This window comes from Parus major, chromosome 8 (assembly GCF_001522545.3).
Source record: "Parus major isolate Abel chromosome 8, Parus_major1.1, whole genome shotgun sequence".
In the NCBI taxonomy this organism is placed as follows: Eukaryota; Metazoa; Chordata; class Aves; order Passeriformes; family Paridae; genus Parus; species Parus major.
This window is the reverse complement of record NC_031777.1, coordinates 23700329-23727186: the sequence shown is the minus strand read 5'-3', so window position 1 is coordinate 23727186 and position 26858 is coordinate 23700329. Positions and strand designations below refer to the sequence as shown.

The 26858-nt window shown below is 48.1% G+C and overlaps 1 protein-coding gene across 1 annotated transcript; it reads right to left on the bottom strand.

Moving 5' to 3' along the window:
* Positions 1 to 132: 132 nt before the first annotated feature.
* Positions 133 to 22256, bottom strand: SLC5A9 (solute carrier family 5 member 9). The gene is made up of 13 exons (XM_033516518.1): positions 22227 to 22256; positions 19661 to 19765; positions 17699 to 17863; positions 15076 to 15181; positions 14457 to 14537; positions 12895 to 13100; positions 11952 to 12087; positions 10975 to 11082; positions 10642 to 10792; positions 9417 to 9585; positions 8677 to 8892; positions 3048 to 3192; positions 133 to 1576 (listed from the first exon to the last, which is right to left on the bottom strand). The coding sequence occupies exons 1-13, from the start codon at positions 22239 to 22241 to the stop codon at positions 1368 to 1370; spliced, it is 1812 nt and encodes a 603-aa protein (XP_033372409.1). The 5' UTR covers positions 22242 to 22256; the 3' UTR covers positions 133 to 1367.
* Between the last annotated feature and the right edge of the window lie 4602 nt (positions 22257 to 26858).

Sequence of the window (26858 nt, the reverse complement as noted above, 5' to 3'; positions counted from 1 at the left end):
TGTTATTATTAGACATTTGACAGCTGTTAATCACTGCTGGTAATTTGATTTTGTCTAAATGTTTTGAGGCACCCTCTGATCTGGGCTCTGTCTGCTTGAAACTGAGTATTGGAAAGGCAGGACCAGCTCTGTGTGATGTGTCCCTTCCCGTGGGGATGGATGGGCAGTTCATGGCACTGGGAGCTCCCTTGTCTAAAGGAAATCTACTTTTTCCTCTTAGAATGAGCAAATGAGGCCATGAGGCCAGCACAGACCCCAATCAGCTCCATCCAAACTGAGGATAGGCAGGGAAATCATGGCCCAAACTTTCCTGTGCCTGGTGGAAACAGAGCCTTTTTTCTTCCCTCCTTGCTGACTCATGACTCATTTTCTTTACCTTTATGCTGCTGTGCTTCTCTGTGTGCCCTCACCTGCCCACACCCGTGGTAACTTGGACCTGCCCTTTGGATGCAGGGTCACATCCTGTGGGCATTTTCAGCCTTCCCAGGCACAGATGTTATCCATGGGTGCTGCTGTCTCTTGGTGGTTTCCAAGATTTTGGCTGTGCCACGTTATACATGGTGGCACCAAGACGGGTCAGAAGAGCCCAAACTTGCTCAAGAAAGTGAGATGCTGATCCAGGCCCCAAGGAAGGATATTTCTTTTCCCTGCCACAGCCAGGGAGCTCTTTGTGTGTCAGAGCAGGACAGATCACCACAATAACTCACAGTCAGGACTGGCTTGGTTACTCAGGCACCTTTATTGCTGGAAATGCTGTTAAGGGGCAGCATCAGCCCTGTGAGCAAACAGGCACAGGCTGGTGTAAGCCCAGAGGGGGCAGGATGGGGGGCTCAGGGAGCAGGAAGAAGCCCCTGTACCCACTGCTGATGCCAACCAGGGGTGGTGTGGGAGGGGTCCCCCACAGGTTGTGGGGAGGCTGTGGGAGCCAGGGTTGTCATGCTGAGTTAATCCAGTGCTCCCCAACTGATCCTATCTGAAATTTGGCCATATAAAAAAACACAGCTAGTGTTTAAGTCTCCTTCCCCACACCACTGTGAACCAGAACTCCTTCCCCTAAGCACAGCAGAGCAAAGTCAGCCCTGAGAGAGGCCCCAGCCATGCCACGGCTGGACTTTCCAAAGCCTTTGCTCCTTGCTGGGCTCAGCTCTGCACCCTTAAACTTGACCCCAAAGCTGCTGACTTGCCCCACGTGCTATCCCACACATCCCCTGCATCCCAGATGTGACCAGTGCCGAGTTCTGGTACCCCCTAGGGGGAAACTGAGCCCCACAGTCATTCCCAGCAAGCGCTGCCTGCAGGGAAGGGCTGTGCTGCCTGATGCTCCCAGCTGGGACACGGAGAGCAACCAAAGCCATGCCTGAGCCAGCTCAGCCAAAATATGCCCACAGGAAAACACTGACAGCCAGCAGGAGAATGGCATTAATATCACACACTGTCCTCCACAGGGGCTTTTCCTCGATGCTGGTGAGTCTCTGCTCCAGGACAGCTTTCTCCTCCGGGGACAGGGCGGGCGTGGGGCCGGAGGACAGACCGCACAGCCACATACACACCACCTTCCAGCAGGGACGTGTGGCTGCTGCCAGACAGGGACCAAAGCATGGCTGTTAGAACCTGCTGGGCCTCCTCCCTCCCTTCTCCCAGTCCTTTGGAGGTGCATTGGCCAGTCTGGAGTGGGGCTTGAGAGGAACGCTGTGTGGGAGGTGCAAGATGATGGAAAGAAGGGAAAAGGAAAATGGAAAAGGGGAAAAGGAAATGAGGAAAAGGGGAAAAAAAGGAGAAGGAAAAGAAAAAGGAGAAGGAAAAGAAAAAGGAAAAGGAAAAAAAGGAAACTTCTCCCTAGACCATGTACAGCACAGCCTGATTGCAGTAGGTTGATTGCACCACTCACTCATTAGTTAATTAACAAACCTCTTCCCCCTCCTCCCCAACCCAGATTCCATACACTTTTAAAAATTCCTGACAGCATGATGGTCCATTTAGAGATATCTCAGCTTGTTCATTACACATGGCATGCCAGGTGAAGTGTGTGTTTTAATTGTCATTCCTGTGCTGTGTGTATTTCACTCACTGTTCTTTCCAAATAGAACCTTTTTTTTTTTTAAATGCATGATGTTATAGGGCCTCGAAAAAAGGTGTTACCCAGGAAAAAACCCTCATTAAACTGTCAGCTGCTGTGTTTCACATTTCCTTCCTCATCTCTGCTAATTACCAAAATACCAAGATATTTGTTTATAAAAATCTGAGCTAGTGAACTAGGAGTTGATAAGAAACAATGCTGAATAACTGCATTCACCTTAAACCCAAATTTACTCTATTGGGGAAGAAAAAAACAAGGGATTTGTTTAGATGTTCACTTCTGTTAAGCTTAGTTGTGATTGGTTCCAGTGCCCTTTGGACTGACCAGCAAATGGAAGGAGTGAAGAAGTCTCATGTGTGCCTTTATTCTGAGATTCCTGCTCTGTAACCTTCGAAGCTCAAAACCAGAAAGCTGCATTTTTTCTGCTTTATTTGCAGAATAAAGCTCTGTCCACTCAGAAAAGAACTAGCCTATGTAGCATCTCCTGCTACTGTTCTGTCTCCTGACAACTCTTTCAGTTCACTTTGCTCTGCCTTCCTATCAAATACCTCTGGGAGGACACAGAGCTGTTTAAGGTCTGAGTTTTAACCATGGCTTGCATCCTAAGGGAAGATGAAAAGATCCTGTTGGCATCATGGAAATGAGAAAAGTGAGGCCTGTGGGTTCATTCTAGGGCATCCACAAAGTGCACATGTCTTCTCCCAGGGTCTCTTGGTCCCCTCAGACTGTGCTGCTGTTTTTATTGGTGCTCTGTTTTTTCAGGAATGGCAGCTCTTCTGAGCCATTCAGAGGGAACTGACATCAAGGTATGTTGGGAGGGCCAAGAACCACAACAATTTCATTTGTCACATCCTTAAAACTGTAAATACAAGCCCCAGCTCCAGTGAATGCACCCTCATGTACTTTAGGGATTAGCATGGGATCCTGGCTGTGCACTCCCAGGCACATGAGTGTGTTTGTTCACCCCTACCTGGCTCCTCCTCATCTCCTGGAGCTGCAGTTTCCACCAGCTCCTTCTCTCTGTGTTCTGAGGTCTCTGCTGCTTCACTCCCATCGTTTTTCAGGTTTATGGCAGGTGGTTTTCTGTGCCTGGTCCACCATGTGAGGCTGTCCAGCTGCAAAGTGGAACAGAGGAACTGGTCACTGCCTGTCTCAGTGTGACCACCCAGACATTTCCCTCCTTGAGAGGCACAGGTCCAAGGTGATGCTGAGTCCTATCTGGGGTGATCTCCCACATTCCCTCCCTCCCTTCCTGCACAGGTGCCCACATGCTGGCTAAGGAGGTTGGCACCATCCAGCTGGAGTTGAAAAGCTGGAAAAAAAAAAAAAAGTGAAATAGTCTGGTTTCTCTCCTTCCATATTTTAAAATAACTTGTTCCATCCCTGTCTCTGAGGAGTAACCCTTTAGTAGACATTGGAGAAGCAGCTTCCTATTTGCAAGGCTCATGTGATTAATCTGAAATAATGATGGTCTGCATCCAGACTGGCAGCCCTCCAACAGGGAAGGGTAATAAAGTCAAATAAATAAAAAAAAAAATTGAAAAAGAAGCCAAGATACCCCCTCTGGATACAGTCAGTCACAGACAGCTGTTGTGCCCTAGAATATTTTTTTTAAATTCCAGATTTCTCTGATGGGCCAATACAAGACATTGCCTGTCTCTGCAGAAAGACACAAAGGACAATCAGTCTGCTTTACAAATGCCCAAGTTCTGAAACCCTTATCCTAGAGCAAGCCTGAAACTCTTCTCTCTGGGACACAAGGAGTGCACAGGAGACATTGATCTTACAAACCTCAGTGGCCCTCTGGCAGCTGTGGGGTGGTCAGACACCCCAGGGGCTCAGGGATTTGGGGTTAAGCCAAGCCTGCTGCTGCTGTGGCTGACCTTGGCATGCCCAGGATCTGGGTGGCTCTTCCTGACCCCTGCCCTGGCCAGGCCAAGCAGCAGGGACAGGCTCATCCATCCCTCCCAGCCCCAGCTCCCGAGTCCAGCGGCTGCCCTCCCCCTCCAGCCCACGCTGCCTGGCAGGGGGACACAGGGGGGACAGTGCAGAGGTGCAGTGGTGACAGCAGGGCAGGCAAAGTCACACACGTGCCCCAGGAGCAGCTGCCTCCCTGCTCTGCCCATGTGGAAATATGGAACTTCCCCAGTGGGTCACTTACAAAGTAACATGAGTTTAATTTTTGAATTTTGCACACAAAAATCCAGGCAGAAGCTTCCAGCTGACACAAAATGTTGCATAATTTCCAGAAGATTTATAGCTTTATTTAAATCATTTTCAACCAAGATGAGCATTGGGCAGGGCTAATCTTTCTTGTCATGAAGTGCTAAATTGCTTTGATTTGATGATCCTCATCTTTCTCGGGGATTCTTTTTTTTTTTTAATCACTTAGGAAATGTCACTGGAACACAGTAAAGTTTCAGGGTACTAAAGAATTTCCAAAACTTTTTTTCCTTTTTACTCTCCTTTACTCATGTGTCACTGAACCACTGTCTCTGCATATTGCACCATAATCAAGGGTTGGGGTGTACCTGGGGCTTGGACTCTCCAGAGGGAAGCAATTCCCAGTTGTGTATTGGCTGTGCTGGAAAGCAGAATAGACACAGGGAACCTCATGGCATCATCCCACTGACCCACCCAGGAGCTGGTGTCTCCTCCATGGCCAGAAAAGCAAAGCAGCACCCCAGAGAGCTCCTGGTGAAGCATCACACCAGCTTGGAGCTCCGCTGGGTTTGGGCTGGCTGCATTCCCCTTTCTCCCCCTTGCCACTGGGGCAGAGCAGCAGCTCTGTGTGGCCATGGAGGCCTCCATGGGGCTGGCTGTGCCTGCCTGTGCATCCCCAGAGGGATGGGCAGGGGAGGCAGATGGTGGCAGTGTCTTGGGTGCCTGGAGAAAGCAGGAAAATACCTAATTAAGAATTGCCTGCAGGGGAGCTGTGTCAGCTTTACTGACTGGGACCTCGGAAGTGCTGCCTGAAGCCACCATGCCCAAGGGCAGGGGAGCAGGAGGGAGCCTTGTGCTGGGTCCTGGGGAGCCCTGAGGCTCTGCTCCCACCTGCAGAGTAACCCTGAGCACTGCTGGGGGAGCCCTGAGGCCCCCTTAGTTTGCTCCTGTCAGCACCCACAGGGCTGAGCGTGTCTGGCTCTCAGAGCCACCAAGGGATGCTGTGGGAGCTGCAGCACCTCAGAGCTCACAGGGTGGGCTCAGCCCAGCCCAGGTGGGCTTGCTGCTCCTCCTAAGCTCTGCACCAAGGGGAGCCACTGAAGCCAGACCTCGAGACACAGGGAGAACATCCCAAGCCCAGAGTATAGCCGGTGGAATTGCCAATCCATCAGCCTGTCGGGGTGAGCCCTGAGCCCTGGGGTGCAGCACTCAGTGCTTTGTGGGCTGCTCCCCTCCCTTTCCTCCCTCACAGTCTCCTTGGGAAAGGGAGTTTGCGAGAACTCAGCAAAGTTTTTCTTTTGTTGTTTGTAAACTAGAATAAATCCTTCTGTTCCAAAATGCCATCTGGCACCTGACAGTTGTGTTTCAGCTTCACAGTCTCAAATTTAATTGTAAGCTCTTTTGCAGGGTTTTCAAGGACGGCGTGACACAATATGGACTACCTACAATGAAGACATATGAACTCTGGAGCATACCAAACAAATTCCTTGCATACTTGTTTTCCAGCACAGCATCAATCACCACAGGGATGGGAGAGTGTCCAAAACAGCAGGAGAAAATGCTACAGCTTGCAGTTCTCAGATTGTAATTCATTTAAAGCCAGGAACATTAGCTGTACCACTCTAACATCAGATACAAATCTCTTTTCTCCTTTCGCCCATTTACTATCTCAAAAGCATTGAGATTCAATATTTAAAGTTGTCCAGTGTAGATCCTCAGCTGGTGCAAAGTGACATAACTGTGCTCAACAGCTGTTCCTGGTCTTTGAAGGCAATGGAGCTGTGGTGATTTACATCTGCTGAGGTATGATCTATCACTGTATTTCCTCGGCTTTGTCTTTGCCGGCTTGTTTTTCTGCTCTTTTTGCTTGACAAAACAAATGACACAATTCCTAGCTCTTGTACCGTGTCTTTCATCATTCCATCCCCAAGCACTGCAGTTAGGGACGAGCAGAACCAGCCCCTGAGTATATACCTGAGGCTGAGGAAGGGAACTGATTCACCAGGAAGCCCCAGAGCTCCTCATGCAGGACACCCAGCACAGCGTCCCCCTCCCAGCCACGGCCACAGCAATGCTCAGGCTCTTCACCACCGGTTTGCCCACCTGCATGCCTAGGAAATAATGGCCAAACACAAAGGCCAGGTGCCAGTTTCTACCCAGACAGAGCCTGGCACACCCACCCTGATCTCCAGCCCCTGCCCTTCCTTCCCCAAACACTTCTGTCCCTGAGCCAGCACAGCACAGCCACAGACCCGCTGGAGATGAGGGAGCAAACCATGAGAAACCACGTCACCAGAAGTGATGGTCCAAACCCACACCTCTGCTCATGTCTAGGGAAAACCTGGGGTGAATCTGACCCAGGAAAACAAAAAGTTTTGGTCTCAGTGCTGCCCACTCAGATTGATACCAGACAGGCAGAAACCCAGCAGTGTTGTCTCCTATTTCAGTTAAACCCCACAGATTCCCTTTGGCTGTTCTCTGAGGAACAAGGGCAGATTTTCCTGTTGAAATCAGGGATAAACAGTAGAAACTGAATGGAATCAGACAAAAAAAGAAATGGGGACAGATTCTCCCATTCCTACTGAGCTATGGAAAGGGGGAATGAGCTTAGTGGCATGAATTTCCTGGCAGTCCATTCCATTTTCCTTGTGGTGGGAAGACACTGAGGGGCAGAGAGCATCCCATGTGCTCTCTGCCCCACAAATATCAGATGATTGATCTGGATCTCTGTGTCCAGCCTTTCACTGCCACAGGCAGTATCATTAATTCTCACTCATTTTCTACAACAGAATCTCTTACACAGAGGTCAGGTACTGAGCTCAGCACTATGTGGGGTCCATAGCATACCAAAAGGCTATCCTGAACAACCCTATTGAGAAAACTTCCCCCAAAAAGCCCAGCTGATGTTAGTTCCTGGACCTTCAGCAAGCTCTCCTCCTTCCCTGGCTCTCCAGAGGCACCTGAGGCGGGGCAGCCACCACCTCTCATCCTTTGTTCCTCTGGGATAACTGCACACAGCTGCTTCAGACAAAATCCTGCCCTCCCTGACCATACCCCTGGCTCTTGAAGAATGTGTCAAATAAGGTCATTTACATCCAGCACCTATAAACTCACACATTTCAGTAGAAATACCACTGAAAATCTCCCCTGGGGAATCTCTTCAGTTCATAACCTCACTTTCTTTAATTCTTTTATAGTGAGGTCTGTGCTGAAATGCCCCTCCTGGAAGATGCTTGAAATGTTTTCATACCTCTGAGGTCAGACTAAAAAGTCTGGAGATGCTGGAGCCAGTTTCTCCATCTCCTGAACCGCTGGTTTGATGCTCACTGTTCACCAGTGCTGTGTTAATGCATCTTATCTTGCTATTGCTGTGGGCAGGGAGCACTGCACATGTTTAGCTATCACAGGTCAGATGATAAGTGGGAACTCATTAAACCACAGTAATTAATTGCTGGCAACCATCTGGCCACCCCTGAGCAGTCATGAACAACGTAAGCAGCAGAACTAATGGTGCCTCCTTGCCAGTATTTCTCTCTCCCATGTGGATCCTCTGATAGCTAATAAAAGCTGAGAGTTTATCTCCAAGCAGACACAAAGACAGCCTCTCTCCCCCCTCCTCTCCCCTATCTGAGCACCTGCTTTCATGTAATCTTTAGGAGTGGGGTATCCTTGACACCTATAACATTTCATCAAAAATTGATGGAGCTGGTTAATGCTTTACAAGTTATGAGGAAGCAACAGATTGATACCATCACAGCATTTTCTCTCTCATGCAGTTAGACAGGAAAAAAATAGGTCTTTTTAATCTATCCAGTAACCTTTGCTGAGAGGTAGGTGGCAGTTTTGTTATATTGGCAGCTGCTTTAAAACTTGGGACTGGGAAGAGTTGCTTTAAGGATTTATATTATAAAACCTCCCAACTCTGCACCATTTTAATGTTCTAAGTAAAAGAAAGTTGTGCTTCCTCAAAGTTATTAAATTTAATTGAGATCACATTGGGACAAAATGTTATTTTCCTAAATGCCCATGTTGCAAAAGATATTAATCTTGTTTGCCTGCAAGATTGATGCTGGCTCTGCTGAAACAGGCTAGATGCTACAATTAGATATATTTAATTCCTCCTCAGCAGTGCTCTGTAATGTGATTTCATCCTCTTCCCCTTCTTCTGTTCTTTCTACTCCAGTTAGGATGGGCTGTGGTGTCTGCCCAGCTCTGGGCACAGCATGGGAGCTCACACTCAGTTTGAAGCACTCAGTGCTCAGCAGTATTAAAGCTCAGCAGCCTGGGCACTAGGAAGAGCTGAGGAACAAGGGCCTCTTGGCAGCACATGCATTGCACAGCATTTCTTAGCCACTGCAGGAGCAGGAAAGGGCAGATCTCAGGGACTTTTGGTAGCCAGGGGCTCTGGGCAAAGGGTGTCACTGCAAGTCACTTACCTTTTCTTCAGGGATGGGTGGGGTGCAGAGGCTGATGATGACAATGACAATGGTAGTGATGGCAGAGAGGATGAGGGCGAAGTAGAGGTAGTGCACGTTCTTTAGCACAGCTGGTCTCCTGTCCTCCTCCCCACAAGACGGGGCGGTATAAACAAACTCCATGATCATCCGAACCAGACCAACGACAAGACCAACAATGAGACCCCAGAAAGCACCCTGAGAAAAGGCAAACACAAAGAAAAGGTCACTGCAAATTACCTCTGCTTGTAGTTTTCCCTCTCTTCTCCCTCTTTCCCAAGACTTTTTTTGCCTGATGGAAATCCACACAGAGTTTCATCAATGGAGAATTTTTTCAGGTAAAAATCCTCATTTTGTCTCACTGCTCATCAACATGGAGCACACAGAGCACAAACAATGCAAGAATCTCCTCCTAACAATGCTCCTCCAATGAGACTTTGACACATCATCCCTAAATGGCAGAACAACTTCCCTTTCATTCCTTCACATGGGACTGCCACAATGTACCACTTGCAGTGACTTCCTAGAAGCAAACCCACACCCTTTAGAGACTGGGATAAGATTCATTAATTTGTGCCAGGAAAGGCTGTCTAATTGTCACACTTGAGCTGGACTGGCTCCAAGTTTTAAGAGTCTCAAAGGCTAGGTACTGAGGGAAGCGATATGTATTTGTTTTATCAAAATAAATACATGTATCAATTGGTTGTTGACACTTCACTTACAGGCTCATTAATCCTCTTCCAGAAGATTGCCAAGAGGAAGAGGGCTGCAATTGGTGGGGACAGATAGCTGACTATGGACTGAATGTAGTCAAAGAGCTTTCCATTGTTGGCTGACTGAATGATTGGGATCCAGAGAATGCTGATGACCACAAGGATGAGGGTGAAGACTCTGAGAGAGAAGGATAAATTTGTATTAACTCTATAGGTAGATTTGCAGCAAAACATACTCCCAGATTCTCTTGGAATTTCCTAAGAAAAAATCCACAGATCACTCTCAAGAACCTTTCCTTGTGTACACAGGAAAAGAGAAAATTGTTCTCCCAACGTGAGCCTGGTGTGTCCAAAAGTGTGACATTCAGTGACCTTGCTCTTGGATGTGACAGAAAGAGGGAGCTGGTGGGTTGTGGAAGCAACCTTTCTGCCACGTTTCCAAGCAGGAAATGTGCTCAGTCTATTGCTTTTGCCAAATTCCAACTCATTTGCTACTTACTGAAATTGTGTTTGGGGTCTCAGGTGAATATTGTAACCTTCCTGTGCCTTTGCACCGTGTGCCACAGAGGTTTGTCCATAGTGCTGAACAAGAGGTACTTGTCCTCTACCCACTGTGCCATGGTGAAATGTGAGTTTGCCTGCAGCCTTCAGCCACACCTCAGAGAAGTCCAGAACTTAATGCTCATGACTGGAGAGCAAAATCTGCACACTGAATGCAGCCTAAATCCCCCTGTCTGGAGGAGAACTTTATGTGCCCTGATATAAAGCAGCACCAAAGCTTCTAAGCAAAGGACACTACAAGCTATCACAGAGAAAGAAAGCTGGGAGGCTCAGCTCTTCACTTTTCCCTGAAAAAAAACCAAAAAACAAAACTAACTGCCACATATCACTCCTGTCTGATGCAAAAATAACATTTTTATAGACCTCTGGTGACAATGACTCAAGAGCACTTTTGGCTTTTCTAAAAATTTCATTTAAAGCAGTATTTATAATAAGTTTAGAGAGAAGAGAGGCAATTATCTGCTTAGCTCAGTGGAACACTCAGTTTCTCCTTGACCAGGCCTGTCCTGATGAATATGAAGATGAAGCTGGAAAACACAGTGCTCTTCCCAAGCTCTGCTCCAGCTCTATATTGCAGGCACCAGATTTTTCTCAGTGAGTCCGGCCTGGAGGATGTAAAAGCTGCACTCAGAACAGATGATGAGAGGAACAAGACATAAATAAATGTAAGGACCTGCCCACAATCATCAGCTCCTGCTCGGAGGCCTTCCTGCGGATGCGCTGCCAGATGTCGATAACGAAGAGGGTGCTGCTGCTGTTGAAAACGGAGGTGAGGGAACTCATCAGGGCTGCCATCATCACTGCAATCATCAAACCCCGGAGCCCTGAGGGAGCAAAACACAGAAGAGGAATCAGGACTGGGCCTTGGGCCTCTGAGCACTGCTTTTTCCATCCTGCAGTCTGGTGTCTGCTGTAAGATTTCCACATCCTTAGGATGGGTAAGGGCAGCCTGATTCTCCCCGTGCAGAGCCTGGCTCAAGCCCAGCTCCACAAGGGTGTTTCTCACCATCAGGCATGAGTTCCATCACCAGCTTGGGGTAGGCAACGTTGGAACAACCCACAGCAGCTCCACAGACCTTTGTGCAGATGTCTGGGTCCACGCAGGCCACTTCATCTGCGGGGCACAGGGAAACAACAAGGAGTCAGTGCAAACCCCACTGAGCCACAGCTTGTTTAGATCAAGGGAACAAATCCTGTTCAGTTCAGCCTTGTGCAGTTTCATATAAATTCAGAGGTAGAGCACAGCTACAATGAGTGGAGCTGGAAAATGCTTTATATCATATGATAGAGGTGAAACTTTGAGGTGACATTTTGAAATTCTGTTCAGGATACAGCTAAAAGTCTCCTGGGTGTTGCATAACTGTAATCCTTGATGATTTGTCACTTGTGGGAACTGGACTGTTTCCATGAACCTGTCAGCTGGGTTCCCAGGGATGCTGGAGTCCCATTTACTCCTATTTAGAAAATCTGGGAAATGGGTTCTTTCTTCTTTCTAACCAAGTTATTCTTCCTGGAAAGGGGAAGGCTCTGGAGAAACCAGCAATGAGAGTGCCTTAGGATATAAGGGAGAGTCATTTAACCTAATCCACCAGGACCTAAATGAATCTGTGTGGTAGGTTGCTAAAACTCTCCAAAATATTTAATGGATGTAATCCATAGGATCCAAAGGACAACCTCAGTGCTCCATGAATTTAATTTCACTGACTCCAGACAGACAGACAGATGAATGCAATGTCCACTGCATGGAGCTACATGATCCCAGTGGCAAAGTAAGCCCCTTATGGCTACTTCTGGTGATTTCTGCCACTGTGGGAGAACTGGAGGTGGAGGTAGGGCTTGGAAGCACCATGATGCAATAGGAATCTCTATGAACATGCCTGCAGGACAGCAGTTCCTCAGATGTAAAAGTGCTGGCAGACCTGTGTGGGATTAGTGGTCACAGCAGGTATGGAGCCCCATGTCAAGGAAGATGGGAAGGCTTACCTGGGTAAAGAACTCTGCTGATCATTCCTGGCATGACAATGAAAAACACAGGAAGGATTTTCAGATATCCTGCCAGCAGTGATCCACCTTTGGCATGGGAGAGGTTCTTGGCAGAGAGAGACCTCTGGACCGTCACCTGGAAGCAGAGCAGAGAGGGAAGAGAGAATGAAACAGAAGCACAGCAGAGAGAGGATCTGTTCTCTCTGTCTCTCCTTCTCAGGGATGACTTTCATCCCGCAGGATCCCAGGGTGTTTTGCATGCCAAGGACAGCTTTCCCACCTCACTGGCTGCAGCCTGCTGCCACCACTCAGAGCTCAGTCCACAGGCTATAGGAGAGGGCAGCGTGGAAATTTCCTTTACAGGAATAATTTCACCCTTGACTGAAATGAAGCCACCTTGAGGGCTGGAGACAGCAGCTGTATGGCAGCAAGAGACACAGAATTAAGCAGACTGTGGGAGTTCTGGTAAGAGCTCAGTGGTGGGGTTTCATAATTATCCCATCTAAAAGTACAGAAGCACCACATCTCGAGAAACACACTCAGCTTTCCTTGTCTGTAGCTTGAAAAGGAATAAGGGACATTAGACATCTGGGAATATGAATGGAGGAATATTGTCTGGAGGTCTACTCAAGGGCACAGCACAGCCAGCTCCAGATTAATATTTTTATACCTTGTCATGAAGACTCCCAGTACTCACCAGCCCACAGTGGGATAAAGATGGATGAAAACAACCTGTTCTCACTGCACTAAGAAGTGCATAAGATTAGCAGCTTGCTGAGAAGGTGGAAGGAGTGAGACATTCTGGTCTAGACCAGAAAAAAAAAGGTAGCAACTCCTGCACACTGAGGCACAGTGATTTTTTAGCTCACAGAACCACAGACTGAGGAGTTGACTGAAAATAACACTGTAGTGGTTTGTCTGCTGAGGGAAAGATTTCATTTACCTGGTCAGTGCACCAGAACCAAAGAGCCACCACAGTGAGACCAAACATAAGGGCAGGCCAGGGAAGGTCTCCTGTGATGGGATCCCTGAACAAATGGAAAGCATCTTCACGTGGGAGGTGACAGTTTGTGTTTGGAACCGTTATCTTTGGTATTGCTGTGAAGTATTTCTCCTGAAGTCCTTCATACCAACCAACTTTTTCAAATCCTGCAAAGAAAATGCCAGTGATTTAAGGGCTGTTGCATCATGCAAAGGTTTTATCTTATCTGAGTCTCGTGATTACTTTTCTTTTATCTTCCTCTTATCGTCTTTTCATTCTGCTCTTGCTTTTTGAAGTCAAAGTTTCTACCGAAATCAGCTGGATTTTGCCCAGAGTCCTTGTGGTTTAAGCAACACATTCTGGGAGAGGATGCAGGAAAAACTCCAGGATCCTAATCCCTGCAATGTCATCTGCATCTAGTTTTCACTTATACACCCTTTGAGAGCTAGAGCAGGAAAGTATAACATGAAAAAAGATACACCTGGTTTAGCTATTTCTGTTTGCCAAGAAGGCTTAAAACAAAGACTGATGAAGGTTGTGGAGTCCCAGGGGTCTGCCACCAGGGTGGTCATACCTCAGCCCCGGAGGGGCAGAGGCAAAAGGGGAGAGACACCCCTATAGGATACAATAAGAAAAGGGCTCCCTCCCATTGGCCTTTTGCAGCCACATGTTGGTGCCTTTTGGGTTCTGGTGTTCTGAAAGTGTATGGGGATTGACATCACCCTTGTTCAGCCCCTGTTTACCATTCATGTACCATTCCTAGAACGTTCTTCCTCCCCTTAACCCCCATTGGCTCTGTTTTGCTGTGTTGTTCCGCCCCTGTTATCCCCTTGGTTCTCTCAGTCTTTAGCCACTCCCTTGCACCACTTTCTCTTATCCCTGTTGGAACTCGACCCTCAGATCTGTCCCTTCTGTCCCTCATTTAACCCTGTGCCTTTAGCCCAATATTTTGTTCTTGTCCCTGCACCTAATCAAGGCTGTGTTCAATAAATCAGTTATCAGAGTACCAAACGAGAACACATCCCTTCATCTTAAATCATCAGCATTTTCTGTGTTGTGCTCTGGGCTCAGAGACACAGGTCACTCTCTGGGATCTCACTGTGGCACGTGCCATAACAGATTGTCATTTCCTTGTTGTTCTTTACTGTTTTATAATGCTCAGTTACACACACATGTATCTCCACAGTAACTCCAAAAGTCAACAATGGAAGTCAGCAGGATTACTCTGAATTGACATGGGCTTAATGAGAGCTGAATTTGGCTCTGAGAATGTGATTTTCCAAAGTTCTTTGGCAACTCCAGTGAGGTGAAGTTATCCAGATCCTCACCCCCATACAGTTAGTGCAAAGGATGAAGAAAGTATGATGGCTTGGAGAATGAGACTTGGGCTGGCATTTAACCCCTTCTGTGAGGGGTTAAAACTCATTTCTGCACCACATGTGAAAGGGTGAGACACTCTGCTAAGGTCTAGTGGCCTTGAGACCACTAAACTGTTGTGTGGTGGCACTGCAGGTCCCCCTTACCTATGAACATGAGGATGAAAGCTCCCAGCACCATGATCACGGTCTGCAGCAGGTCTGTGTAAATCACAGCAGTCAACCCCCCTGCCAGGAGAACCAGAGACAGCAGTCAGTGTGTCACCTTGCACAGGGAAACAGGTACCTCACCTGAAAAAAGCTTCCTTTAGCCCCAGCCCTGTGATTTCAGGACTGAGCTGGTCCCCTGGAGCCCACAGCTGTCAAAAGCCTCCTGTGAGGAACAGCGTGGAAGGTTTTCCATGTTCATGAGAGAACTTGGAGGCAGCTCAGCATCTTAACAGCTAAAGTTACAGAAAGGGAACAAATTAGCAAATATGGGCAGTGGTAACTTCCTGCACAGAGGAAGCCAAGAGCCTTGTGCAGTGTTAGAACATCCTCTAAAAACAGTGATGATCCCCTCGTACCAGTTTCCATTGGGCCAAGAGGGGAGAGGGGAAGAGTCAAAGGTCTCCAACAGCTGGGAGTGACAAGACAGGTACTACCAGCAACTGGGGCAATCTCTCCCTCAGACCAGGACCTGAATACTCTTTCCCCTCTGTAGGAAATGGGAAGCTTCTATCCTAGGCTCCAGTTTATAATGTGTCCTTTAGAACCAGCTATTTACCAATTATGGTGTAGACAGCAGTCACTGCTAGCAAGAGCACAGTGGACAAGTAGATGTTCCATCCCAAAGAGGTTTGGATGAACAATGCTCCAGCAAAAATATCTACCTGGAATAAAAAAAAACCAAGGGCAGTCTGGCATTAGCAGTGCTTCGTGCAAATGAAATCTAATAAAGCAGCCTGCAGCCCTCTGCAGCTGAAAGCATTGACAGGGGAGGACACCACAAAGGTGAACTGGAAGGGGAGGAGAAGAGCTGTTGGCACTCTTGGCTCTGAACCTTGTTTTGCTGTAAAGCAAAACTTTCCTCCAGGTCAGAGCTTTCAGGATCTGGAAGAGCAGGAGGGTGAAAATGAAGGTGCTATGCCAAGAGACCAAAAAGTCATTGAAATAAAAACCATCTTGAGTCATAGAATCCTGGCTGGCACAGAGAAGGACTGGTGAAAACTGTCACTTTTGCTGACTGTGAACACATCCCTGGATAGCAGAGCCCATGTATCCACAGGCAGACACAGGAGGGAAAGAGATAGCAGAGGCTTTATTCTTCCCAGGGCTGCCTCATGGTCCAGAGACTCCCTCTTGAACGACTCCTAAAGAGTCACTGATGTCTTGTACCATGATTTGTTTATTTGAGAAGTCAACAGGTGGTTTCTCTGTTTGTGCAGTTCAGCATATTAGAGTGACCCCAGAAAAACAGGTTATACCTGCTGAGAACCTCACTAGAAATACAGGAACCCCCATCAGCTGTGTTTTGTTTTTGTTCTCTTTGGTAGAGAGTGACACCAGAAACTGGGTGAAACCTGGAATTACACAGATAACATCACTCAAAATTGCAGAAGGTGATATGAGAGATGTTTATGTTGGGAAAGCAGGTGGAAGGACACCTGCAGGTCTGGTGTGGGGTGAGATACACGTGAAGACCTTTGCCAAGGGAGACAAGGGATGGGGCAGGAATTCCATTTGCTGTATCTGAAATAAGAGCCTTAAAAGCAAGGAGCAACCCCTGAGCTCTGCAGGCCTGAGACACGACAGGCACAGCCAGTACAGCCAGGAATCCCTGTCCCTTCTGGGGCTTGGCTTCCCAGCAGCAAACACAACCTGCAGCCATGCAGGATCAGTCCTCTGACAACACTGATTATTGAGATCTCTGCTTTCTTTGCAAGCTGAGAAGACCCTGCAGTGCCGTGGTTGTTGACCTGTGTTTGGGCAGAAAGCACAGGGAGAAAAATCCTTCTTGTAACCAAGTGCCTGCTGTCCAGCCAGCCGCTAAATGAGCTCTCCACAAACAATAGCTCTGCTTAATAGAAAGCACCTGTCATGGCCATAAACTCCCCCAGCCACATCCGTCAGCCATGCATGAATTGGCTGCACAGAGGAGAAACCACTGAGATGAAACAGCAGTGATGGGGGCCAGGGTCCTGCTCTGAAAAGCACTGGCAAATACTGCTCTGCTGAAGGTCACTCTGAAAGACAGCTCTGTTTCATACCCTGGCTGTGTGGCTGTGCTCACTCTGGGCTGCTGCAGGAGAAAGTTGCCATTTATCCCTCACAGGTAAAGAGGCTTTAAGCACCTCTTTATAGGACCTCACTAGCTCTGTCACCCAGGGCTATGCTGCGGTCCCACAGAGCAAAGCTGGAGGCAGGGGTGACAGCAGTGGGTGACATGACCAAGAGCTGCCCATTAGAGGAGGAAATCTACCCCACACCCCCACCCTGGAACTCCTCTTAATGCCCCTTCCAAGAGCTGAGACACAATAAGCCTGGGAGAAGGACCTTGAAGCCACAGGAGTGTTTTATCTCCAGTCAGTGTCTCCCAAGGCAATCTGAGATCTGAGTATTTCAGAAGGGTCTAGTGAAAACTGGCTTGTACTGACCTTGGGATAATCAGCTGGAGACAAAGGACTGACAACTTCAGTCTCTGTAATGGACTCTCAAATACATTCCTCTCCCTCCAAGGGCACGGGTAGTTCTTAGTAAATGTCTGAGCATAACTTCTGTTTCTTTCTGAATGGCATTTAAGAGGGGGAAATACCCGGTAGGCTACACTGGGTTTTGGTTACCAGCTGGGTACAATGCTACAAGCAATTGAGAAAAGATGCTGAGTTTTGTCTCAAGCCAGAACCTACCTCCCTTTCACTGTACCATTTCTGTGCAGCACAAGTGAGAGAAAGAGAGAGGAACAACCATAAAATATCTAATGCTGAAAACTCAACTACAAGAACAGCAGCAGGTTTATGATAATTTAAGAGAATTTCATCTCTACAAGATGCAGCCAGCCAGATTTTCAGATGGGGCAATGCAGCCCTTCCTCTATCTCTGATGCCCAAGGTTTGATGTGATAGAAGAGGAAAAGCAGGAAGACAGCCCATGGTACTTACACTGTTTAGTAATTAGTTGCACATCCCTGTAAAGTTCTCACTGTGCACTGCTGTTTAATGAGGGCTCTGTCTCTCTCTTAGGAAAGGTCTCCATGATCAATACAGAGGCAAGAGCAGCACACTAACACACTGCTGCTGTTCCTGGGAGCAGGGCTGGTCCTTTCAAGTTCTCTCTGAGCAGCCCTGCCTTGTACCAGGATGCCCTATCCCTGCCCTAGACACAGGGGCTGTGTTCAGCTGGATACGTACGGATATCTTGGAGAATATGTAGATAATCAGGGACAGCACAGACAGGTAGATTTGGATCCTCTCCCCGCCAAACCTCTTCTGCAGGTACTCAGGCATGGTGACAACTCCTGCTGAGATGTAAACAGGCACGAAGATCCAGCCCAGAGCCAGCAGTGGCCAGATGGCCTGTTAAAGAGAAAGAAAATAAAGGTGCAGGATTTGACACATGGGAACAGCTTTTCCCCCTCTTCTGTCAGTGGCCATCCTAAGAAAGCAGAAAGGCACAGTGCCATGAGAAGCAGACTGACTTTTCTCCCTGCTCATAAGATGAGCCAGCTTCTGGAGGAATTATTACAATTCAGTTAGAAGCTTTCAAAGCTCTCCTCCTAAGACCTGCATTTCTCTGTCATGGGGGTCACTTCCTCTTCCATCCCCTGGTCTTTTGAGAAGGATGGTGTATTCTGTTGCTCTAGTTCTGTGAAAGGTGGTGGTGTATTTGATGGCCTTTAAAACCACTGATGCTGTGGCAGTGAAGAGTTAAGTGATTCAGAGCAGGAGGGGAGCATCTGTTTGTTGCTTGATTAGCAAGTGATGAGGCTGAGGCAGCAGACTGTCCCTGCAGAGCATAAAAATAAGCAACAGCAAGACTCTGCTGGGATGTTCTCCTTGCAGGCTGGTGCAGATGTGCTTCTGTCACTGGTAGATAAAGAGGCAGTTTAGTTCCTTTGCCACAGGTGAAGAGTCTTTTGGAAAGTGTAAAGGCATTCCTCATGTATTTCTTCTCCGATTCCCAGCAAAAGCCCAAACAGCAGAACTTAAAAGGTAAATGAAAGTCATTGGATCATCAAACCTCACCTCCTGGTTGTCTCCAGCCATTATCTTTCATGCTTACATTTATTTTGATCGGTTATTTAAGTTTTCAGAAAAAACCCTGATCCCTGTGAGCAGGGATTGTGACTGATTGAGAACAGCCATGGCTCCTGCAGTGGCAGGGACTGGCTGTGGTGAAAGATGCTCATATGATCCCTCCAGCTGAATGATGTCCCATGGCACAGAGTGAGAGAAATGGCATCTGTAAGTTCTCTTTCCAATCTGAACTCATGAAGTTAGATTTGCCCTGAAAGACAATCTTGTCTTCATGAGCTTCTAAAGTGACTTGAATAGATTTCCTTTGAGTACAGCAATATTATGTCCTACATGCACCAGACTGAACTCAACCTCTGTTTTCTTCACAAAGGATTTAAAGGTGACCTTAATGGTCTAGAAAAAAACATTGCAGTGAATACACACCCCAGGAGAGAGCTTTTGGTGGGCCCTGCCTGTGCTTGGCACTGTTAACACTCTCTGCTGAGGTAGGCAAGAGATTCAGAGTTAGGTGAGTGATGCTTCTTGTGAGGCTGGCACTGATCTCACTCCTCATCAGCTGAGAAATTTCATTAGCACTGCACACCAAGGGCCTGGTTTTCATGCTCTTGTGTGGTGTCAGTGGCAATTTTCCAGGCCACTTCAACAGGGCAGAATGAGACCTGCCTTCACACACAGATGTTCACCCCAGAGATGTGACATTTTGGCAGCTGCCAGGTGAAGAGAGTGTTGCTGATTCTCATGGATTTACAGTGAATATGGGAGTATGTGCTGCTTCTTTTTGCTTTTTTTTTCAGCTCCCTGTACCCAGAATCCTGTGATTATCCAAGTACCTTTCCAGCATTCATTATCCTTTATTTTAATCTTCATAAGTGCAGACTAAAGCTTAAAAATAAGGCCATGTACCACTTGGAAGGCCAAAGAGCTAATAATTCTAGTGAATTCCACTGAAACAAAAATAAAGATCTCATGTTTCCAAGGCTGTCGGAATGTCTGGAGCCTTCTCTCCTGAGAGTTGAGCACTTGTTGCTGCTGATACTGTTAAACACCTGATTCTGGAGAGAAACCCCAACCCCTTTGTAAGCAGTGACATCTTAGTTGACAAGAGAACTGACTTACATTCCACTCAAAGCCCCCGACAGCAATGCCCCCAGCTGCTGCATTGCCCGCCAGGCCTATGAACGAACCACTGCCCACATCAGTCGACATCAGGGATGCTCCAATCTGAAACACAGGGCACAGGGATGAAACTCAGAAAGTCACTTTGAGGAACTTCTGTATCAACCCAAGCGTTTCCCCAGAAGAGAAGTCTCTTTCCCCAGGATCTCATCTCCCTGTGGTTTAGGCAGCTGGATGCTAATGGAGAGTTGAGTTTTTGTTTACCTCTCAAAAAACCCTATATTTTTTTATCTTAGAATGTTCCTGCTCCCTTCTTCTGCCTCCATTCCGGTGCAAAGCTTAGTCTCAGAATCAGGGCTCGCTTTGCCAGTGGCTCTCCTGAGAAGCACACCTGTTACAGGGGCACAGCCGAGGGAGGGGAGACTGGTGACACCACAGACTCCTCAGTGTCCATGAAACACGCTGGATTTCTCCATTCCCTTCTTAGGCAGCCAGCAAAGTGCTGTCTCTGACCCTGCTCTACCTCCCCATGTCCTGCAGACAGCCTCTTTGGAGTCCTGCTCTGACATGTGTGGTGCTGGCTCACACAGCCATGGGGACAGGGATGCTCTCCTGGAGCTCCTCCTGAGCTGGAGCATGGACGTGGTGGAGCATGCAGGTCTTTGTGTTTAGTGTCCAAAGAGGCAGCAGCCCTGCAGCAGCTGGAAAATGCTCACACCTCAGGTCAGCTTTAACTGCAGGCTGTGGGCAGGGTAGGCTGTCCCTGCCATGGCTCATTGACACCCTAATTGTAAGAATGCCAGCTCCAAGGCTTTTTAAACAGGGAAAAGGCTACTTAATTACTTAATTACTACTTCTATTGGTGCAAAGGCTCACCTCTCTGCATGCCAACACCACACCTCTCTCAGGGTCAAATTAAAAGTTACCGAAAGGACAAGTCAAGCCTTTTCATCCTCCAGTTTGCTTTTAGGCACATCACCTACAAGGAACTCTTCTCTCCTGTGAAACAAGGAATGATGGAAGCTGATCTGCTTCCCACCTTTGGTCAAGGTAAAACATTAATATGGCATCAACACCCACAGTGAATTTGCCTTCTTGTGTGTCTGACAAAACTCTTGGTTAAAGAAGCTGCTGCAACAGGACTTTGCAACCACTGCTTGCAAGAAATGTGGGCAGTTTTCTTGATATGTAGATCAGACACAGAAATAAAAAAGATACATTGCAGAGGAGCAGCAATTTTTTATCAGGGCTTAGTTGCATGTTTAATGCACGTGTGAACCTGTCAGTCTCATAAAAACAATAATAAAACTCAGATAAACCTGTCATGTACTCAAGGTGAAGGTCACAGGGACCTGAGCCTGGCACCTGAGCCTGCAGGAGAGCTGCAGAGGTGGAATCAGCTCTGACAAACAAATCTGGGAAGTGAACAGCATTAGAGGTTGCTCTGAATCTAAAAGAGTTCAGAAGAGGCAAGAACTGACCTGTACCAAACAGCCTCTGTAGCCACCTGTGATTGGAGCCAAAAGCAGTCAGGAAGTTTTGGGATTTGTTTGGGTTTGTTTTTGTTGGTTTTTTTTAATAGAAAAAACCCCAGAAATCTTCTTTAAAAGAACAAGGTTGAGGGAAAAAATATTCAATTTTAGTATCTTTTAATTTTCCCCCTGCTAATTAGAGAAAACCATCAAGCTAAGCTTTTGCATTAAATGTCATTTGGCTGAGACAGAAGTTAAAAAACATTTAAGAAATGACATTTTAGAGAGGTGTATGTGTCTCTGGTGGAAGAGGCAGAAAACCTAGCCTAGTGAATTTATGAGCAATGCACAGCCAAAGGAAAAAAAAGGAAAAAAACCTGTTTTGGTTGAGAAGTGCATTCCATTACCCACGACTCACTGGAGAGATATATGGTTCTAGAGTCTGGCATTGGCTGAGAAGAATCTTTATTCCTGTGGTGTTTTTATTCCTTTCCAGCTCTAAATTATCTTTATATGTACATTTCACTCCCAAGAAAAGGCGCCTCCAATAGATTATTTTTTCCTTCACAGTGAAGATTTATACTTCAGTGGTTTGAAGTTTATATCTTTTCCATCGTTAGTCAATAAACTCAACTCTGCTTTAAATAGCAAGGGATCAGAAAATCCTGGGATTAGGGATTATTTCTAATTCAATCTCTAAATACTTTTTACTGGATAACACATTCCTAGATTAACTAATTCTCTCTTGACTTGGGAACATCAGTGGTGAGTTGAGGACAGTAAGTTCCAAACCCAGCTAGGCAGCCAGCATTCCCTAACTTTCATCAATGGGAACATTTTTACTGCTGACTTTAGCAGAGAAACTGAAAGCTGGAAAACCCTGAAGATGCTGAGCTGCCCTTTTGGCCTGGCAGCTCCATGCTGCAGCCCACTGGCAAAGACATGTGGGGTGATTCCCTGTGGGTCTTTCATCTGTCCCCTTCATCTCAGGGGTCAAAAGGGTACAAAAGGCTGGGTCCCCTCACCAGACCTGCTCTCACACCTGGAATTTTTGCTTTCAAACCATGAAAAACAGAGGGAAGCATTTCACTCACAGGCACCCAAGTCATGGATCGTCCAGCCAGAAAATAGCCTCCAACAGTCCCCCGGCTCGCTCGTACTGATGACTGGAAGCACAGGAAAAAGAACAGGAAAAAGAACAGGAAAAAGTGTTTTCCTCCATTCGCCCACCCTTGAGCCTGACCAAGCCAGAATCCTTAGTGCCTGGCCTCAGCACCCGCTCCAAAATAATTTTATGGATCTGTTAAGTATTCCAGGCTTCACACACTGCTTCTGCCCCTTTTTGTGCAGGGTTCTGATGGTAGTGCTTTGGAAAGAAGCTGCTTGTACCTGTTTAATGACTCCTCTGTGAATGTACCAACTGGGAAAGAAAGAAGAGTTCAGCCAAGCAGGAGGTGTCTGTGACAGTGGCCTTCGCCAAACAACATGAACAAATCATTAGCAACAATCTTTCCAAAGCTTTTAAGGTCCTATTTCAGTCTTCTCCAGCACAACCCTGGCTTTTATTTTGCCTCCTGCCTGTCCACACCCAGATGTGAGACTGCTCTGTAGCACAGGAGTTGAGCATCATTCCCAGAGCAACCTCCAGGGAGTGATCCCACAGCATGGGATTCCATGTGGGGTGGAAGTGCAGGCTCACAGAAGGATTCCTGTCACCCCCAAATTCACTCCACAGGCCCTGGGATAAGTGATGCAGAGGATGCCATTTGCAGGCAAACCCCTTGGTACCCAGAAGGAGTCCAGGGAGAATCAAAGCCTCTCTGGCTCAGGCAGTGACAAACCCAGCCCCCTCAGGGACTCACCCATATCCCGACAGCGAGGATAAAGACGAAGTACAGAGCCACCACCACGATGTCTGCCACTCCAAGGGCTGTTGCTGAGTCCCCTGGTATCCCAGGCAGCTCCGTGGTAGCTGTGGTTGGCTGGCTCATGGCTGTGAGCAAACTGCTGATTTTCTCACTCACACTGGACTTTGGTGCATGTTGGTCTTGTTGCCCTTGCAACAATTAATTGTAATAATTAACAGGGTGCAGAAGGTATGAGTGGGGAGCAGAAGCCAGGCAGGACTGTGGGTAACATTTCCCAGCAGGAGCTTGGTCTCCATGGCTCATCAGTGAGGGTCACCACACAGTGGTGTGAGGATTCCTCCCATTGCTCCTTGTGTCCATTTGCCAGGGGTCCTTTCTCCTGCCCATCTACCCATTGGTGACACCCACTGGAATGTGGGAGATGGTTCTGCTTTGAGGTCTAGGGACTGCCTGGAAAAGGCTTGTGCCCCACAGACTCCTCTGGAATGGCTCTGCCAGCCCCAGGACATGGTCAGGAAGGAGGAGAGAGCTGGACCCCATGACATATCAGACTGTGAACCCAGGTCCTCAGCAGGGACATTTCTCATCCTGGTTTGCAGACAAGGTGGGCACCCTCCAGCACGAGCCCCCTGAACCAGGGCACAGGGAGTGGGTCACACCAAACCTCTGCTCCTTTGTAGGAACAGCTCTGGGAGGATCTCAAAAGGTTCCTACTGGGGCTGGCAGAGCCCTTCCAGAGTTTTCTTCAGGCAGACCCCAGACCTCAAAGCAGAAAGATCTCCTACATCCCCCAACCTCCACCCTCTGTGATCCCTCACCCCATGATGACATGGGACATTTTAAACTTAGGTGAGCTGTGTTTGGTCTTGGTTTCAAGGGGGGCAACAAAACATCTCTTTCACTTTGTTTTATTCCCCTCCCAGAGTTTTCTTGCAAATGCTGGCTACCTCCTTGCTCATTAATTGCACTGCTAGCATGAGGTCCACATCCCCCCTGCTCCTCAGTCTGAGGCTCCCTGGGAGTGGTGTCTCTCTGTAGGCTCATTATCCACAAGAGGCTTTTCAAGACTGAAATGTTTCAACAAGCTGAAGTACAGTTACCAGAAATTAAATATCTGGAAGCCTAAATCCCCTGGTATAAACAGGCAGCTCTCCCTGCACAGAGCTGATTTACACTCACCCACACACTTCTCCCTCTCAACACCTCAGCACCTGAAAGTAAAAGACAGTTGCCTAATCCTAAAATGCATAAAATATCTGCCCAAGAAGCAAACACAGCATCTCCAGTCTTCCCAAACCAGGAATGCTCCACTACATGAGAAGTAAACCCCAAGTACCTGCTTGACCTAGCCCTTCACCCCACCTTCCCACAGTGCTGTATCTGCAGCAACTCACAGTTGGAAACACTCAAAAGGTTTCACCCCAGGCAAACAAATACATTCAGTAAGCCATTCCCAAGAACCATGGGTTACCATGGGTCCATTGGACACACTGGAATGACAAGGGTTTATGGATGTAGGATGTTGTCAGGTGTTATTACGCAGCCTGGATCATCCCAAACTGCAGTGGCCAGCCCAGCTGCTGGGCAGCATTGCAGCAGCTGCACCTAAAACACAAACAACACTTTGAGTACATTTGTGGCAATCCTTTCCTCACTGCCCCATCCTGTTCAGGCAGGAGTTGCTCCACTCCCCACTCCCGGGACAACCTGCTGAGTTGTGCTCCTCCCTGGGGACATGACCACTGTCCCTGGCCACAGCCAGGGCAGTGACACATCCTGCTGTTACAGGGCTCTGCTGGCTCCCAGCTGGCTGCAGCAGCAAGAGGCAGGGGCACAGTGCATGGCCCCGCTGGGTCCCAGCAGCAGGGCAGTGCTTATCTCCCTCTCCACGCACTGCTAAGTCAGCACTGCTGGCCATCCATGCCCAGGAGATGCTCCTTGCCCTGGGTACAGATATGGGAATAAATTCATTGCTGTTGACAAACAAGTGGCCCTTGGAGTGAAAGATATGACAGCAGCATAACCCAGCAGGTGTGATTTGGCAGATCTCTGTTGATTCAGAGGGTGGCAAACTCTGTCTCCCACTTTTCTCCAGGGACCTGGCAAGGGACCCGGAGTGTGCAGGTGACCTGCAGCAGCAAGCCCGCCCTCGCCAGCTGGCAGAGGGCTCAGAGCCTCTGGGCCATGCAGGCAGTGCTGAATTTTGCTTGCCCAAAATGAAGGAACGAGTCAGTTTATGTTACCTGCGTTGGTGGGAGTGGTGGTGGCAGCAGAGGAAGTGCTGGGCATGATGGAGAGGGCTGAGCCAGTGAGCAGAGCAGACAAAGCCATCCCCACAGTGTGTCACCCATGGCAGGATCAGGTGCTGGCAGAGCTGTTGGCTGCGCTCATGGGGACAATTGGCACGGAGAGCTGAGGAATACAGATCTTCATCCTCTCCCATTTCCTCCCCTCCTGAGACATCACTCCAAAAACCATTCCTTATCCGTCTAGGACTCACTTTCTGGTGCAAACCTGGCTTTATTCAGTCTTTTTGTTGTTGTGGAGAGGGCTGTGAGCAGGGCTGTCAAACAGGGGGCAGAAGACAGCCCCTGAAGCTCACATGCTGTCGCTGGGGCCACCTTCTCTCCTGGGTCAGACACAGACCCATTGTCACTGAGCCCTGCATCCATGGCTTCCCCCAGCCCTGCTGGGATGATGCTGGGCAGAGGAGAGGGGCAGGCTGCAGAATTGCAGCAGCCCTGTAAAACCCACAGTTTCAGCAGTAGCTGGGAGCCAGACCCTGCAGCACAGTTAATACACTCTCCTCTCCTTGCAGCAGAAGTGACAGGACGTTTAGTGTCCCCTTGTGGGACACCCTCACTCCTGTCACAGAGGCTGAGAACGAGCCCTTCAGGGACTGGAAATTGTAAGTGGCGTTTCAAAGTGTGCAGCTCAGAAAAAAATAAAAAGGTGCTGAAGAGTAAATGTTTCTGGGGCAAAGGATGTTCGGTGGAGTGACAGGCAATTATTTTCGCAAATGTTAACGAATAAATGGACTTCCTCTTCATTACCAAGCTACTTCACAGTCATCAGCAAATAGTTCCAATGACAATTAGTGAATTTCTAAATGGATTGAGAAATTGGCTTATGCACAGATGCCGCTGCAATGAGGTGAGGCGATAGCCCAGCCTCACTCCTTACCTTTCCTCCTGGGAGGTTTTCCCGTGTGCTGAATGGGTGGGGCATTCAGCTAACCATTATTTTCTTCTCAGCCCTTTCTCGGGGGAATGACTCTTGAATGAAATCCAGCAGTTTAATTTCGGTGTGATATGAATGGGCTTTGAATGTATTTAATGTTTAAAGGCAGCTATTCAACTCGGAGCCTGCTCCAGAGGAGCAGCGGGAAGCAGAGCAGACCCCCGGGAAGCGCAGTGATGCTACCACAGCTCTTTTCTTCCCTCTGCAGGCCACACTCTGATTTTCACTCCTGGACCGTCCCATAAACCGGGAGACAGTCCATCACTTCAAGACTCCTTGCACTCATTGTTTTGTTTGTTTAACCCGTGTGAATCAGGGACACCCGTGCTGAGGCAGGGATAAAATGCCATGCAGAGCAGCCAGGCACGGTGCTGGATTCAGTGGGAACCTCAGTGCCTTGTCAGGCTGCTCTGAGCTCTGCCACATCGGGGGGAAGCTCACAGCTCTGTGTGCTGGAAACTGCTCCTCTCTGAGCCTGGGGATGGGCAGAGCTCCCTGTGCAGGCTGTGTGGGCTCAGTTCCAGCTGTGAATGCAGGTGGGCTGACACGGGATGTGCTTCCCATGTTTGGGCTCCCTTGCAGGGAGCTGGGAGTGTGGATCTCTCCCAGCAAGCGGCA

What these genes read in the sequence shown, in the direction of transcription:
- SLC5A9 (XM_033516518.1), bottom strand. An exon ending in CAGCAGAGTTCTTTACCCAG is followed by an intron (nt 11,083 to 11,951) that starts GTAAGCCTTCCC and finishes TGTGCCCCGCAG; the next exon opens with ATGAAGTGGCCTGCGTGGAC. An exon ending in AGGAGATGAGGAGGAGCCAG is followed by an intron (nt 1,577 to 3,047) that starts GTAGGGGTGAAC and finishes CCTGTCTGGCAG; the next exon opens with CAGCCACACGTCCCTGCTGG.